Genomic DNA, 17,477 nt, shown 5'->3' on the forward strand with positions numbered 1-17,477 from the left:
ATTTTTTTCACAGACGTCGAAAACGCGGAACCCTTTCGAAGAAATATCGGGGCGAAACATATAGGAAGACACAGGAAAGATATCCTCTGCACTCCCGTCTAGGCTACACCAGATGTCGCCCTCAGATAGTGCCGGCACAAATTCTCAAACGTACGAACCGAGAACGCCGGTCTGAGAAAACCGTAGACGGGTCCGATCACATGGATCCTTTCAACTTTCAAAGCTTAAAGCAGCACGAGCCAAGAAACAACGGGAAGCGTTCACCGAGAGTGAAGGCTCTCAAACTCAACCTACAACGACGTGCCGAAAGAAACACAACAGCCACACCCATACAAACCTAAGGACAGGAAAAAAAAAAAAAAAAAAGAAAGGAAACGTCACAACGAAAGCGGCTTTTGAAATTTCAGGGCCCTTGTCACCTCCGCTGCATAAACGGGCGAGACTCAAATGTCACAGTAGATTGGGCCCTTTAACGCTGTCGCGTTTCTTTTGATTTCTTCATCTTCGAACGTTGCTTACGGTGCAAAAAAAAAAGATAAGCAAATGCGCCAACGACCATCCATCTTCCCGACACCGCCGGGCGCGCGCCCGAGAGAGCGTGCGGGAAAAGCATACATACACAAAACCTGCGTTGCAACGCGCATACAAACATACGTGCACTCCATTTACAAATATAGAGTTCACGAGATAAGGTTTTTGCTGATGCAGTACCAGCAGAAGGTTCCCCCGATACGAATCGGCGGCAGGGAAAGCGCGTCTATTTTCACGAGTGGATCAAATCAGAACGTTCAAGCTATAGACGCATTTGCCGTGCGAAGAGAAAATGTCTTCCGTATTACACTTACACTGTTTCCAGAGTGAGATAAGTGAAACAGGTGGTATCGCTCCAGCGGGGAGTGCTTTTTTCTCCGTCTTCGGTTATTGCCTATTAGACTCCGACTGTGGGTTTCGACTGTGGCGTGTCAGGCGGCAGAGCAAGTACACAGAAAGTGATGACTGACTTCACCGCAGAGCTCTAGCGTAAGGCGGCTAAGCTCGCTTACAATGCAGGGTAGCGCAAAGTAAAGCTGCATAGATACTAGATTATGTGATAAAGAGGTAATTAATAATAATAATAATAATTAATACTATTATTTATTGCGAAACTTCAAAAAACAAACAACAGAACACAACAGGACCGCGCAGGCGTAGAGGCTTGTATCGTATTGCACGATAGGACAATATAAAGGTAGTTCAATCGTATAACATCCGATAATAATAATTCGTGGCTTTAACGTCGCGAGACCATGAGCGACGCCACAGAGGTCGGGTCTGTGCTACGCACAGCGAAGGTGCTCTCATTAATAACGCCGTGGACCCCATAATTGTGAAGAGGAACAGTGCTGAAGGAACAGAGAGATAACAACTTGTCTCTATGACGCAACACATTGATTGGTTTCCAATTGGTATACTGACTGCATGGAAACTAATTAGACGGCGTGTCGCATACTTGGAATCGTCCACATTGCCTTCTCCGTGTCAAAGAGACAAAAAAAGAGAGAGAGAGAGAGAGAAAAAAAACAAAAGGTATGTAGGAGCCTAGGTAAAATTCTAGCCTAATTAGTACGAAGGTCTATGGAACGTGGGGCACGCTGCTCTTTCTTATTTCAGACGCGGAAATACAGAAGAAAAAGAACTATTACAATACATTCGCAGCAGTCCGACGGGGGAGGCAAAAAAGGAAGATCGCGAACATAAACCAGGAGGAGGAATGGCCGTGAAGGGATGCATTTCCATTTAGATCCTCGCAGTTACCAACTCTGGGAGAGCAGCAGCTGTTACGGTTCCTGCAGATATGCCAATAAGATATCGCGCGCCGGCAGAAGTCAATCAGTTCTTTTTCCGGAAATGAATGCTACTTTATCAAGGGAGTGGAAGGCGCAAGGGTGATGCAGAAAACGGGATTTCCTTTTTTTTTCTCCAATATTCTCTGAGTTCTGCTGGACCGTTTGGTTGGGGCCCAGGACCAGATGAAATGCAGAGGGGCTCTGTAATGTGGTACTGCGCAGTTTCTTTATGGTGCGCGTGCAGAAACAAAAGCAAAAGCTGCTTCTGGCGTCGTGAAGTCGGAATTAATTTCGGCATTGCTGGTCATTTCCCGTAGTCATGCAGTTGCTCCGATTAATGAAATAAAATGACAAATTAAGAGAGATCCCGACCAGAGTGTCTGTGGACATGACAGCTTCGCAAACGAACAAAAGACAAAAAAACATTGAAAAATAAGAATACTCGAAATCGATTCAATGCCCATCTTATACCAGTCTTCAACCGGGGAATGTGAAAGCTTCCAGTCAAGTACGGTCAATGCAAGTCATAGAAAGACAAAAAGACTAAAACTACCGTTTATTAGCGTACAAGCTTTCATGCAGTGGACTTCATTTCATCAGGTACTTCATGAGATGCAGTACAATGCATGAAACCTTGTACGCTCATGAACGGTGGTTTCTATTTTGTGATTTTTTTATGTTTTTAAAATCAGTCTTCAAACCTAAGAACGGCATGAAATGTAGTCCGTCAGCCCTAACCGAGTTACTCCGCCGGAGAAAGTATTCTGCAGCGCCACCTAGCTAGCCCTCGCAGCCAATAGGAACAAGCGCAGGGCGGGGCTTAAGCGTACCATTCTTAAACCGAACCAGGTACTGCATCAACCATTGTTCAGTGGGCCAGCAGCCAGCTAACCTTCGAGTAACTCAGAGCACATAAGCTCAGCATGATCTGGAATGCACGTACTACGCGCCACACAAAATATACCGGCTAGTAACCTGTATAAGGCACAGCAGAGGACAAAGTTCGAGACGCACTCTTATGTTACTCTCTTCTGTTTCTTTCTCAGAGCGTTGGGCCTTTCCTTATCTACGAAGAATACGCGAAGCTCTTCCTACACGACATGCATATACTTTTTTTTTTAGCCTATACAGCTTTTAAGCGGGGCTAAAAAAAACATACAGAAGAAGTCTAGAAATCCTTGAACGGATAAAAGCTCATATAAACTCCTATATACTTCTTTGAAAACGAAACAAAAGATAAAATTGGGTGAAGGGGAATATAAGAAAAACAAAACAAATAAAGAAACGCCTGTTTAGCGTTTCACGGCGAAAAGCAAAGGGCGAGGCTGATACGCTATCCAAATAAAAAAGGAAGGCAGCAACCGAATCCGCTAGGGAAGAGGCCAAACGGAATCACAATTCAGGTAACGTACTGCCAGTATCCCTTCCAATCTTGTCCTTTTTACACCAAACGCATTTCTAAGTACGGAAACAAAAAAACATGAGAACACGACACTTGTACAGGGGATGTTCGATAAGACAAGACCAAAACAAAACATGTTCCGTGTCGAAAAAAAGAAAAAGAAAAGCGGGCTTCAACGAAAATACGTGAGTCGAAACGCTCTCAAGAAAACGCTTCCGAAACGCGTAAAAAAAAAAAAAGCAGCCACCATCTCCTTCGCGCGCCCAGCAAAAGATGGCGGACATTTATTTTCTCAGCAGCCGATAAGAAACGGCACAGATTATGCCAGCTCTTTTCGATACCGGGAGTACTTTCAACGTGTACGCGACCTGTATGGATGGCGGGTACTGACCATCCTCTCGTAACTACCGAGAGAAGTCGTAATAACGGAGCATTTTGTGAGAACTAAAAGGAGACACGGCGAAGGAAGGGGGCGCTGCGAACGTGCCTTATCGAGAACTCGCCCTCCGGGTTTTCTTCTGCAGACTGCCGTCCCCCTTGGTTGCTTCCACACACACGCGCGCGCAAGCTCTCACTAAAGATACCGGGAGAAACAAAACAACGAAAGCCAGAAACATTTCCAGCAGTGAACGAATCGTTAACGGGCACAAAGAAACCCCACACGAGGACTTTCGTCTCTTTCCATTTGTGGTGCAGATCATGGTATAGAACGAGCGATGGCTTAGTCAGAAATCATGTTTCGTTTGTTTGTTTTAAAACATTTCCGGGACATCCATGCAGACATGAAAGTCTCACGCACAGCGGCATCACGAAGAGGTAGTCGCTGCGAGATCGACCTATAGGGGACGACACCGTCACTTTCTTTCTCACCCGGGCCGATGTTCGGAGTTGATGGTTGTTTTCCGTAAGTCTTGTGTATATTCACCGGAAGATCACTTGTGCCGCGATGGTACGATACTGTTCGGTTCCCCCAATGCTCCACCTACTGCACTGAACGCGGAATAAACGCGAAAAAAAAAAAAAAAGAAAGCAGACGACGAGTCCACACAACGATAGTTTCTCCGTTCTCCGCAGCGCGTCGACATCGTTCGATCTCGGAGCGAATACGTACACGCATAGTAACCTAGGTTGCGTTAGAACCGTGGGGAATGTACTGCGGTGTAGACACAGGATATTCCGACGCAGAAAACAAAGGAAAGAGACGGAGATGGTGTCGCCATCTAGATAAAGGAAGCTTCCGTAATGTCTCCTGGTGGTGGTGCTTCTGAAATAGCTCGCCGTTGTTAGCCTCACAGAGGTGGGTATGTGCTTTGGGGGGACGTGCGTCCTGGGTCGACTTCTAAGGGAACTGTGCCGACATATGTCTGACAGCGTCTGAGGAAACCCTAGGAAAAACCCCGGGATTCGAACCCGGGTACCTCCCAGTCTCGACGTGACATGGCCAGCACACTAACCATTCGGTCACGCGAGCTGGTGTTAATGCCTTCTCCTCCTTCTTCGCTGCTTGCGTTTCCTTCAGCGATAGCTACGTCTCCATAGCTACGGCCACCGAAGCGTTGTCGTAATAGATCTCTACCAGAGAAACGTCGTGATGACGTCGGTAGACAGACCGAAACCGAAATAAATCGGAAGGGGCGGGATGGGTTCCACGAATGGGCTCTTGTTCGCTGCCTCCTATTGAAAGAAAAGTAGGACCGAAGGTCGCGTGACTTTCAGGGACCATCGTAACTCCCTCAAGACCCTGGCTTTCGGGCGCGACCTTGTGCGCCTCTAGCTTCGAGCGTAGTTCAACTCTACCAAACTGGTGGTGCTGTCGAACACTATGACGTCATTTGTTTACAAACAGGGAGAGGTCTATTGGCGGATTCTCTTAGCTATACCGGACGCCAAAACAAGGCCTAAGTAGGGCGCCCAAATTCCAAAATGCTTTTAGAAAGACATAACTTGGATTGGATGGGATTGGAAAATGAAAAGAGAGAGACTGACTGGTAACTTGATAAATTGATAAACTGATAATATGGTGCATTGTTCGCAAGTCAAGGGATGGGACCCTAACATCAGCATATAGTATTGTGGTTGACAGTTGGCACCTATGGCTCCCGAATGCGTGCAAGGCGCACATGGATGGACGTCGTCGTGCTTCACTGAATAAATGGCCAACCAAAGTAAACCGAAGATAAACCGAAGAAAAATTACGATATTAGGAGGCCATCGCGCTGTTTATGGACAAGCTAATAAAACTATTAAGACTATTAAACGAAAGAGGGCCGTATGTGTTGTGAAAAGTCTGACATCAGAGAAAGGAGGCGAGTAAAATCTAAGAATTTTTGCCGAGAAATGGAACATTTCCAGTGAACGCACTCTACCGAGCGCAAGGTGTAAATATATCTTTCAAAATGATATTCGCAAGCCCCGTAATCCTTGGCGTGGCTCGATGTATGCAGGACGACAGGAGAGAGGATTACGAAGACGTATTCAGCCTAATCTCCCAAAGCGAGTAGCCGATGTGCACCTGCGAGCGCCTGTCGGGGCTCCGATCCAAATTGCTCAGCCGTCGATCCCAAAAGCACTCTCGGGGCCAGACGCAATATACCAAAGGAAGAGTCCAATGGAATCAGGCTATACAGTGGAAGTCTAACCTTTCACGTACGTTACTGGCAAGACGGAAACGAGAGGGAAGGCGTCGTCTAGTTCGACATAAAGGATGGCAAAAAGGGAAGGAGTTCCAGACGTGTTTTGTTGCCATCGTCGATATTACCCAAGCTATGCCATGGGGGAACGACAAGGCCCCCTTTGTGCCATCTCAGCCGTTGAAGGACTGCACTGTCCAGTGTACAAACTTCTTGACGAGTTTCTGTTCGCTTTGCTGTGTAATGTCATTGCCGTTGCGTTTCGAAGAGAGTTGTCAATTTCTTTCACTGGTAGTTCGCGAGTACTATGTATATTTATATTAATATCGAAGGAAGTCCAATGGCTGTGCCGTCATACTTGTTTTTATAATTCAGACGTCGGCATACCAGCACTGGACAGCTGTTTGGGCCTACATATCGGTATCTCACCAGCTGCCCATGCAGTCAAGGTTTGCGAGAGTGACGTCAGAAGGTCACGTGGAACGCGATCTCTGCAAGGGGGCAGCTTTACGAAGTGAAAGCCGCAGTGTAAACTGTGCCATTGTTATAACGATATAAACGGAGGGAATGAGAGAGATGAGATTTATGTATTCTACAGATGTATTACTACACTGTAAGGGGTGGGGGGCAGGAAGGAGTAAACTGGGAGTACAGTTACAGCTTCTGGTCCCCTGCACTACAATTACTCGCTACTTTAGTAGTCCCCTTACCCTCGAAATTACTGCTCAGCACTACCTTAAATTCGCATAAACTTTCATAAACCTTCGCGAACTTAGTCCCGGAAGGGACTAATATAGTTGTGGCAATACTTCTAGTCCCCAAAAAGGATTAAACTTAAAGTATACCCGCAAGTATTACTATTTACCCAGAAGAAGAACTGCCTCTGTTCGAAATGTCGTCCTGAGGCACTTTCCTTCACATTTCCTCACCGTTTTCGCCTGGATATTCTACCCTTCTACTATTACTATCCAGTACTTCAATTTCTCCGCTTCTAGCGATGCCGCTGTAACTCTCGCGGAGCAAAATACTGCACTCTCTTCTCTCTCTCTCTCTCTCTCTCGTACTTCAATTTAAACTCCCATTCCAGCCGCAAACCTATGTCTGACAAAACCGTATTAAATAGGGATACAGATGATATAAGGCACGACGCACAAAGAGACTCTCAGCAAACTGCGCCTTATGCAATTTCCCTACGGTTTGGAGAGGCTCGGGATACGCTATTTTTCTCCGCACCCCCAGATTCCCCTCGCCTGCCCCCTTGAGTTGTCAACGACCGGACGAAACAGGATTCGCGGAGCATGCAACTGCAGCAGCAGAGCTCGTGCCATCCCAGGACGCCAATCAATTGAGGCTCAATCAATTAGGGACAACTCCAGCAGGAAAGCTCCCGGGGGCAGCCGGCTTGCAAAGCCAGATTGAGATTAAGATTAAGCGGAAAAGGGACCACTTGGAAAGAGTTAGATCTTGCCTTTCCTTCCTCTGGAAGAGCCGGTCGCGTTTTATTTGACATTCTCTGCTGGGACAAGATAAACGGAGTCATTTCGCTGCAGATCGAAGGTGAACTCTTATGCCCTGCCGGGAGTGTATGTATGCGCGGGATGAGGACGGCCCCGAATTTCGTAGTCGGGTTCGAGATTATACTCGAGGAACCAGGAATCGTGAGACTGGGAGGTGACGCAGGTTCGAATCGCTGCGCACTGGCTGTGTGTTGTCCGAGGTTTTCCCGGCAGATTTTCCAGATGAATGTCGGCACAGTTCCCCGTGATGTCGTGCCAGGACGCATACTGAACCCCCATTGTCTCGCACCGCGCTCCTCCTTGCTGTCCTCTCACCATCTGTCCATGCCAGTACGACGCTCATGGGCACAGTTGCTTCGCGGCGCTAACACGAAATAGAAAACAACAATCGGGAGAAATAATTGTTGAGATCCGGATCGGAAGAATAGAACTTGAGCCTCGACAAGCATCGGGGCTTTTTCTGCCCTTGTTTCCCGCACTTGTGTGCTCAATAAAGTGAAGGTTAAAGTAAAGTAAAGTAAAGAATAGAAGACACCTGGAAGAAGGACAAACGTACACTCTAAAAAAGTAAAAAAGGGCCTACTGTAAAACCCTTTAATTTCGCGGCCCTAAATTTTCACGAATCGAGTAGCTGGGATATATCCGCGACCACTAAATTTCGCGAGATCCTCAATCTGCTCGAGCTCATCCTTCTCTGTTTTTGAAATTTTCGCGTGCCCTTAAAGTTTGCGAATTTTCCCGATTCGCGAAATTCGCGAAAATTAAGGGCTCGCGAAATAAAACGGTAAGTTTAGTCCTTTTAGAGTATGTATCGGCACACAAAATTAGTCCCGTTCGGGACCAAGTGCACGGAAGTCTGTGTGACATTTAGGTATCCTATGCGGTGCTTGGAAGTAAATTTCAGGAGTAATTTGGGGAGGAAGAGTTTTGCGTAAGTAACTAAGATCGGGAGTAATTGTTGTCTAGCGGACTAAAAGCTTCCTTGACGTGTTGTAAACCCCTGTACGGCACGAGAAACAGAAGATACGTAGCATCACGGCTTCAACGGCCTCGGATTCTTCAGTTACCTAAGTGAGACATTGATACGCAAATCTCTGATACTACAGCCACCATATGGGACAGGGGTGAAAGCGAGCGAAACACAAATATTTTGATAGCAGAAAAAGGAATCGCCGCTCGGCAGCTGTTGTCGGATGCTCACGCCAGGAGAAAGAGGGCCGCTTTGATCGAAATCATGTGAGAGGGTTCCCTTAGCTTTGAATGATTATGAAAAGAAAAATGCTTACGTGGCACATGTAATATATACGTATAACAGGTATGTATGTATCATAAGTATATAAAATAAGAAATATAAAAACAATAAATTAAAATATAAAATAATATAAAGTAAGTATATTATTTAATAGTATGTATAATAAAATTATGTATGTATAATAATACGTTTACGTAAAACATGTACACGTTGTCGTCTCTGCATAATGCTTAAAGAGGTTCCAAGGAGCACAACCTCTTTGCTCAATATTGGACCAATATTGGCAACGTCGGCCCGATATTGGGCCAGCAAGTGCTGCTCGGGGTTGTGATAATTTGTGGTTTGTTACATCTCACACGCGTTCTACAGATCATCACAGTATTGAGGAAAAAGAATTACTTTTATCATTTTATTAATTATTATTTATTACATCAGAAGAGCGAGAGCAAGGCCATTCCCATTGGTGGTCGCAAGCACGTGACCTCTATAGCGCTCCTTCATTGTCTGACACGGAATAACATGGGACGAAAAGTGAAGTTAACATATAAGAGTGGTTCCATAAGTTTCCTGCCCGATGTAGAAAACGCGCGCGAATTTGAAAATGCGATTAAGGACGCGTGGCGCCATCTGTTGGAGGGCCGGAGCACCACCCTCAACCCTCTCCATGCTTTTGTCGGTTGGAGAGCGGCATTTCAAACAGCCAGGGTGCACTCTTCAGTTAAAATGGAAAAAATCGAGTACCGCGCTGTGAGAAAATTCTTGACAAAAGAGGGACTTTCGCTTAAAGAAATTAAAGCGCGACTGGACAACGTGTACAGGGAAGCCTCTCCGTCGTACACAACCGTAAAAGACAGGGCTAAGCAGTTTCGACTGGGGCGAGAATCCATTGAAGATGATCCACGCGATGGTCGTCCGGTGGAAGTGGTGACACAAGAAAATTTGTCTCTTGTCGAGGAGGAAGCGCTGAGCGACAGGCGTCTGATGGTGAAGGAAATCTCGGGAAAGGCTGCAGAAAGACTGGGGTTTTCCAAAACAACCGTTTTTCGCATCATCGGCGAGGGCCTTCACATGAAAAAAGGTCACTGCGAGATGGGTACCACGACTTCTCTCGTCAGTTCAAAAGCAACATCGCGTCGTCTGTGCCAAATAGTTTTTGGAGCTCTGTCAAGAGAACGAAGAAGAAATATTGAAGTCAATTGTCACAGGGGATGAGACTATGGTGCTCTGCTATGATCCCCTTTCGAAAAAGGAGTCGAGGAGGAGGATGGAATGGCGCAAACCAGGAGAAGCACCCACAAGAAAAGCCAAGGTCACACAATCCACAAAGAAGATCATGGCAACAATATTTTGGGATTGTCACGATGTCCTCCTCATTGAATTCAAAGAGAGGAACACAACAGTGAATGCGACTTATTATGCTTCACTCCTGCACCGACTGCGAGACGCCATTATGGAAAATAGGCGCGGCTGGTTGAGTCGAGGTGTCCGGTTGCTCCAGGACAATGCCCCAGTCCACACGGCTTCTGTTGCAAAGGCTGCACTGAAGGAGTGCGGCTTCGAAGAAATCCACCCCCCACCCTAGTGTCCAGACTTGGCACCGAGTGACTACTTCCTGTCTCAAACTTGAAGAGGGATCTCAGAGGACGGAGATTTCAAAACGATAGTGAGGTGCAAGATGCAGTTTTCTAGCGTTTTGCGGACAAAACTTCGGACTATTTTTTTAAGGGTATAAGAATGCTGGTTGAAAGGTGTCAAAAGTGCATCGAAGTTAAGGGTGACTATGTCGAAAAGTGATACACTTGTTTCGTCTCTATGACTATTAAAAGTTGGTCGGGCCGGAAACTTATGGAACCACCCTAGTTTCATGCGACCGTATTGTACCTCAACCATTATCCGTGCACGGGATGAAATCCAATCTAAAGGGAACGCAAAGCAACACGCGAGCAGCTTACATGTTTACATGTCATTTAGGACATCGTTGCTTACATGGCAACATAGCACACACGATGTGTTGCTCTAAAGAATGTTAATTTGTTGTCAAAATTGCGATGAAATCGGCCGAGGCGACGCCTTGTGTGAGGCAACCCTCATTTTAGCGGGCAACACTGGCACTCATGTGGTCAGCTTTTTGTTTACTGTGATTTGTGACTTTGGTTTCCGCCCTGCGCAGCGTTATAGACCCAGTGTTATGCGAAGGCAATGTTGTTTTGCCGCTGTACTTGGCGAGCAGTGCGAAGTGGCTGTCTACTTCCGCACAGTGTTGCTCCCAATTTTCAATTTCGACAATCTAAAAAAAAGAAAACATGAGTGTGATTCCTACGAAAATTGTGACGTCAGAGTCCTAAGGGATTACGCTACTGAATACAATCATTCTATTTGACTGTTCTTCAACTGCTCTATACGGCACCTTAAAAAAAAAAAAGACTCCTTCCGTTTCCCCAGCACTTCTTTGTCTTCGCCTCAAATCGAAAGCAGCCACACTTCGGCAGCGCCTCCTTCGAAGTTTGTTCTAACGACGTTTCAAAATGAAAAACTGTCCGTGACCCAGGAACCACCTGCCATATTACAAACGATAAGCCGGAGTGCCATCCATCCTTATTGCGACGCTTCCCTGCTTTAAACTTGATACTTTCAATTCTGCAACGCTTACGGCCGCACTTCTGTTACCTTTATGTCGTAATTCAACTGAGCCACCATATATAGCTTAATGTCCCCCGAGCGCGACAGCCGCATGCCGGAGACATTCCTCAGTATGGACGTGGCGACCATCATTCACACTCAGTGCTTTCTGGCGACTTCTTCGCGCCATGTTGCCGCTCGCCGCGCGAGAACTCGGCTTTTAAACTGTCAAGCTGAGAGACAAAAGGGGGCCTTCTTCTATCTTCTCGTCCTGACACGTCGCCGTACAGCCAGGGTGAGATGCTGTATTGTGGCCGCTACTCTCGAAACCTGTTTCTTTTCGCCGTGAGGGCACTTTAAACCAAAACAGAGCTCAAGTGGTCGCCACACGGAGCTCGGTAAACACACGAGCGAAGAAGCACACACTCTGTAAACAGCTGGCTCGCACACATCGGTGGGAACATCGTTTTATGGGTAGCGTCTGTGGGGGGAATTAAAAGACACCTCGCTGTGCCTGGGCTTCGACATAGTTCAGTAACGTCCACGTAAGAAGTTAGATCGTTAGCGGAGAGAAACAAGCATGTGCTGTCTGAGGTATACCCTCTGTTATATGTATATACCCAAGCAGCACAGCATCTTGGCCTAATACTGGACCAATATTGGCAATGCCGGCTCAATATTGGACCAAGATTGGGCCAGTATTGTCAATATCGGTCCAATATTGGACAAAGATTGGACCAATATTGGCCAGTATTGCCAATATAAGTCCAATATTGGGCCAAGATGTTTGTGCTGCTTGGGTATGTGCCTCTGACGAGATTCTTCCTCACTTATTTCCTGGCAATGCCTAGCAAGTTGCGCGTGTCCTCCGATGGGTTTTACGTTAGTACTTCCCGCTAAAAGATTTGGGTACAGCGACGTTGAAGTAGCGCGAAGCAGAATGCACTTAGAACCTGGTATAGTGCATTCTGCCTGGAATCTCGACAAGTATACGCTATCTATACCGTAGGCGTCGTCGACTGTCACTGCTCCGCTGTTCCCGGTTGGTCTGCCGTTACGTCAACAGCACTATATTTCTGTGTTGTTTCGCAAATGTCACCCCGTGTTCCAACACAAATGCAACAATGCCGCGGCCTCGGCAAGGTACATCGACACCAGTGATAGTCGAGTGCTATATAGAAGGGCCCGAGAACCACGCACTTTACAGTTACGTCTTAGTTCTCTCAATCACGCCATATACCGCATAGCAACAAAGTTTCCTGGTGCTCAGTGGCAGCTTTGGCATTAAAAAAAGAGAGAGAAAGAGTAGACACAAGTCAAGCCAAGCCAAGAGTAGACAGGAGTGACGAACAAACCGCGCCGTATTATTATACGCCACGTCCGCGGTGAACAGCGCCAGTTTGCGAGGCCTTCCCATTGCGAGGCCCATTTCACGCGCTGCTTCCTTCAGCCGCAGAATCCACGCGTCTGCAAAACACCCGGAATAAGCAGAGAGAAAAAGAAGAAGAAGAAAACCGCATGTTTCCGTGGATTTATGAATCCTCCTTCTCCGCAAGCTCAAGCGCTTCTGCAGGTGCGCGCGTGTGTGTATGTCCCGTTTGTACTTGGTCCTGATTGATGAAGCAGCCGCTGGATATGGCTTGCCTGTTTCGGTTATCTTTTCCCGGCAAAGTTCCGGGCTGTAAACGCGTTATCGTCTTTCCAAAGGAGATCAGTTGCCGGCGGTGAACACCCTTATCGTGCGTGTAAACACTGTGTGTCTGGCGAGAAAGGCTCCCGTACAGTAGAGCTCGTATACCAGTCAACGCTTCACGACCATCGCACTGCGATGCATTGGTCATGTGCGGCAGCATTTACGAGGCGTTGCGCTGAATTACACGGTGTTCCTGGTTCTGTCGCTATTTCTGAGTAACTCGCCGATAAGGAACACGTCTTCGCCCAAGGGGGAAAGAAACCCCTTTTCTTTCGTGCAGCTAGAGCACGCATTAAGCAGTAAAATTCGCGCGTTTTGATTTCGTAACAGGTCTGAGAACTGACGCCAAATGACATGGTTCCCACTGAATTTTGGAATCGTAGAACGCGAAGAGAATCAATGTGCAAGTTTCCGGCGATGCAGAATCAAAAATAACAAAGACGGTTAAGAGCATCAACTGTTTTACTATATACAAATTAAAAACGAGACTTTCGTGCAGTCCGCTGCACTTCTTCAGGTTTGAGGACCTTGTAACTTTGAGGACATTGTAACACGCCCTCAAACCAGAAGAAGTGCAGCCTACTGCACGAAAGTCTTGTTTTTAATTTGTATATAGTAAAGGGTTGATGCTCTTAACCTGTTTGTTATTTTTGAATTTTACAACAAAAATTCGAGGGTTTTTCAATGCCCTTTTCAGGCTCAGCCGTCATGGCAGAAGGGCAAGGGCGCAGACGAGCTGATACATGATTACAACAGTGAAACTCGAGACACGGAAGTCTTCCGTCTTCTGTTTTTCTTCCGTGTCTCGGGTTGCACTGTTGTTACTCAGCCGTCATTTTTGTCTGGGATGCCGAACACAGTTTATGACCGGGGCTTTGATACATACGTATTTTACAAAAATATGCTGTCCTGATACCAGAGGCGCAACCGGCGCAGCGAAGCAAGTGTGGCTATACAAATGTGGACAGAGAGAGAAGAGCAGGAATGAGTGGGGGGACAGGGGGGTTAATGTGCGTCCTGGGCCGACTTATCATGCTTGCGACGCTTATGTGGATGATACCATTCTCATGAATCCAGATACTACAACAGCGCACAATGCGCGTGAGAAGTGTTTGAGTTGCTGCCAGGGCCTGCTGGCAAAAATAACTGTTCTTTGATGCCGGCCCTTTCTATTCCTGAAGCGAATTACCACACAGTTCTCTTAACGTACTTAATTCTGTCTTGACCTTTCACTTTTTCTTGTTTCTTCATCCATTCCTTTAATATTTCCGTCCGTGAACGGCGAAGAAAAAGAAGTCCCTCTCAACATCGGCGTAAACTCGGAACAACCTCGCGGTAACAACGTACAAAGCAACGGACATTCCAGAACGTACTCCTTGCGACACACTTGTCTGAAATCTTCATTCAACGCTCTTGAAACAGGAGAGGGGGGGGGGGGGGGGTCGAGCTAGCTTGCCGTTGTTGGCCGCACTCAAGTGGGCATCGTCACGACTATAGCCGCCATAGCACGCTCCTAGCTTTAAAGTTCCCAGTTCAAAAACTTTTATGCTAAATTATTTACTAGTGCAACGCGAACTACTTGTGCAGGTTGTACTGGAGCAACAGCTGCCGCTCCAATTTTGTCTCTGTAAGTGTCTCTCGCTTTCAAAGCACCCCTGACAATGCTGAACAGACGCTCAACTGGGACACCAGACGGGGCCAACGCTTCTTCCGTACTGCACCTAGGAGCGCTGACCACAGAACTGGTTTCTCGTCATCAGAGTATAATGGTGTCGTTTTATATTGTAGCGATCGATACCAAAATCAACTTTAATTTGGGCCCTTTGCGAGGCTATAGAGTTCCAGTGCTGTACTTCTGCGCGAAAGTACTGCGAGCAACATTGTGAGGCGTTGGGATGTCACCACGAATATAGCCTCGAGTCGATGGAGCGTACGCGCCACGTGCTTGTTCCTGAGTAGCTGTGATAGGTGCACTCTTTTCACATTTCCATTCTTTTAGAGTTAAGGGCAGTTGCGTGAGCTACGAATAACCTGCAGCAAATAGGTAGTGATCAAGAAAATACTAAGGTTCTCCGAAATTACTGCGAAGAGCTTACGATTCTGAAAGTAACTAATTACTCTAACTGGTTACAGTTACCTTTCCAGTAACTAGTCACCGTAACTACTTCTAACTAAGTTACTTCGGATACGAGTATCCGTCGCACAAATACACACGCCGAGAACGCAGTAAAGAACGCTGCTTCCCAAGCGCCAAATTTCGGTGGGGTCAGAAAGTTAGACTCACTGTCCTTTTTCCTGATCAGTTCCACAGTGCACATACAAGGAGAGCTGCTACAGCGTTGGAAAGTCAGGGTAACATAATTACATCCTACGCGGCGCCTACACCATAAATCACAATGAGCGTGCATAATCAACGGGAGCCCCCGGACGAGCTGCTCTCTGCGCTGCAGATTCCCTCCACCACAGCAGAACAACGCTCAGTCGAACCTTCGTTGATTAATAGTTCCCGTTGCGAATACGAAACTGAAGCTTCTTCGCCCGGCCATCCGCAGTTGTGTATTCATTAAGCATTGAGGCAAAAAGAAAAGCTTTCTTTATTGCGGGCTTCTGTTCTGTGCGCAATTAATGACGAACATAGAAACGTTGTTTAAGGAGTAATAACTCTCTCTCTTGGTACAAGGAACAATCTTATGCACTATATACTATTGCGTGTTTGGTAGTGGTCAGTGCGGTGAACATGGATAAGGCTGCTCAAATAAATAAACTAGATTAGATAGACTAGATGTAAAAGTCGGTCAGTTGCATGTTCTAGTGATATTTATTCACTTGCACCTAGGGTACTAACACACTAATTGTTGGGGATGGGGAATGTACTTTTGTTTGTTTTTGTTTGTTTGTGTGTTTGTTTTGTTTTGGGAGTAGCAGAACCAGTCAGGAGACAAGTTCAATTTCTCCCTGGTTTTCTTTTAAATAATCAATCAATCAATAATCGGTCAGTTGAACGGTGTTGTGTAGAACGCTCAGCGAAAACGAAAAGTGATTATTAAATCTCTTAAATCGAAACTAACACGTGCGCAGTGTATAGAAACACATAAATAGCTATCAAAATTGTCCATGCGTTTTGGGGATCTTCGATTCTCAGTTCCTTAAATGACTTCTTGTCAGCCTTTTGACAGTCAGTTTGCCTCCGGGGTCACATACATCTTTGCACACTAATTTCTTATTCTTTTTGATCAGCTACCTTATATATGTTAGACATGCTGCATGCTGGTAAGTGAGACTGCGTAGCCTGATACACCCCATGTTTTTTTTTTTCTTTTTCAGTCAATTATTTCCGTTAAATAATCTTCTACTTCAGTTGTTACAAGGTTCAGCGAAAACGAAAAAAGTAAACAATGAAAAAGCACAGCTGCCATTTTGCACACCAAGTTAAGCGTGATACGGCTTCACGAATTAAGATCTAGATAAGCAAGCGCTATATACCAGGATCAACCATTCATCTCGCTCTTATTGTCAACGCATAATATATGACCCCTGCATATTTTATAAAGCCTTTTATAGCGCCGTCTGGAGATACAAAACATTACCGAGGTTTTCGCCGATCTTCACTTGGTGCGGACGGGGTAAACGGGGCATTGTTCGTAGCCGGCATCGCGGAGCGAGGTATTAACTTCGAAATAATTCGTCGGAGGAATACAAAATACGGCAGCATCGATCGTATAACCGCCTTGTTGTGCGCAATCAGAGCCATATAGAAGAAGAACATAAAGAAAAAGAAAAGGAACGTGCCCTCCCCACAAAGAGATTCCCACAAGGCCCGCTAGGACTAATTCCCGAAAAGGAAAATAAATAAATTGCCCGGGTAATCCCTCCGATGCACACTTACGAAATGACCACTCCCACACGCGCACACACCTATATAGAGAAGCTAAGCGTCCGAGAAGAAGCAAGTAAACACAATAAAAGTGGGGAATTACCTTTGGATGAGCTCGTTTCGGAAAGGCAATCTTCGGATCAATCTGAAAAGGAGAAAAAAGGCAAAAAAATTATTCTCCGGGGACTGGTGGCGCTGCCGACAGACAAACGAACACACTGTCCGGATAAAAAAAAATCCGAATTTCCCTCAACAGGGTAAATAGACACCGACAAGCCACACTTCCACAAAACTGCACCACTGCCCAATGTGTCTAGCATCAAATTAAAAGGCTGCCCACAGAGGCTGTTTCTTCTTATTTTTTTTTTTGCAGAAAAGTAAGCTGGAAAAACGCATTGCAGCGCCACTGTAGTGGAGACAAGAATAATTGGTGTGTTCTTCTTTCCTGTTGGTGTGTATTTTTTGACGCTCCTTCAACTCCTCAAGTTGATCCGAGCTCTTCTGTCGTGCTCATGATAAGGTATCACCCAACGACCTTTTTTTTTCTTTCTCGTTCTTATCATCATTAACGTCACCGTCATTACAACCGCGACGTGACACACATTTTGCTCCGACTGAAGATTGTATAATAATCCCCTGAATACCGCAATTTGTGTTAAGGAAG

The 17,477-nt window shown here is 46.1% G+C and overlaps 1 protein-coding gene across 17 annotated transcripts in view; it reads right to left on the bottom strand.

Annotated features, from left to right (window-relative positions):
• Nucleotides 1-17,477, bottom strand: part of LOC135371154 (RNA-binding protein Musashi homolog Rbp6-like) — a 344,111-nt gene that overhangs the window by 178,952 nt on the left and 147,682 nt on the right. For all 17 annotated transcript variants that reach the window (XM_064605199.1, XM_064605200.1, XM_064605198.1 and 14 more), the window contains exon 5: nt 16,917-16,958. In XM_064605199.1, coding sequence (XP_064461269.1) covers nt 16,917-16,958 — 42 coding nt within the window. The remainder of the gene's footprint in view (nt 1-16,916; nt 16,959-17,477) is intronic.

Source organism: Ornithodoros turicata, chromosome 10 (assembly GCF_037126465.1).
Source record: "Ornithodoros turicata isolate Travis chromosome 10, ASM3712646v1, whole genome shotgun sequence".
NCBI classification, from domain to species: domain Eukaryota; kingdom Metazoa; phylum Arthropoda; class Arachnida; order Ixodida; family Argasidae; genus Ornithodoros; species Ornithodoros turicata.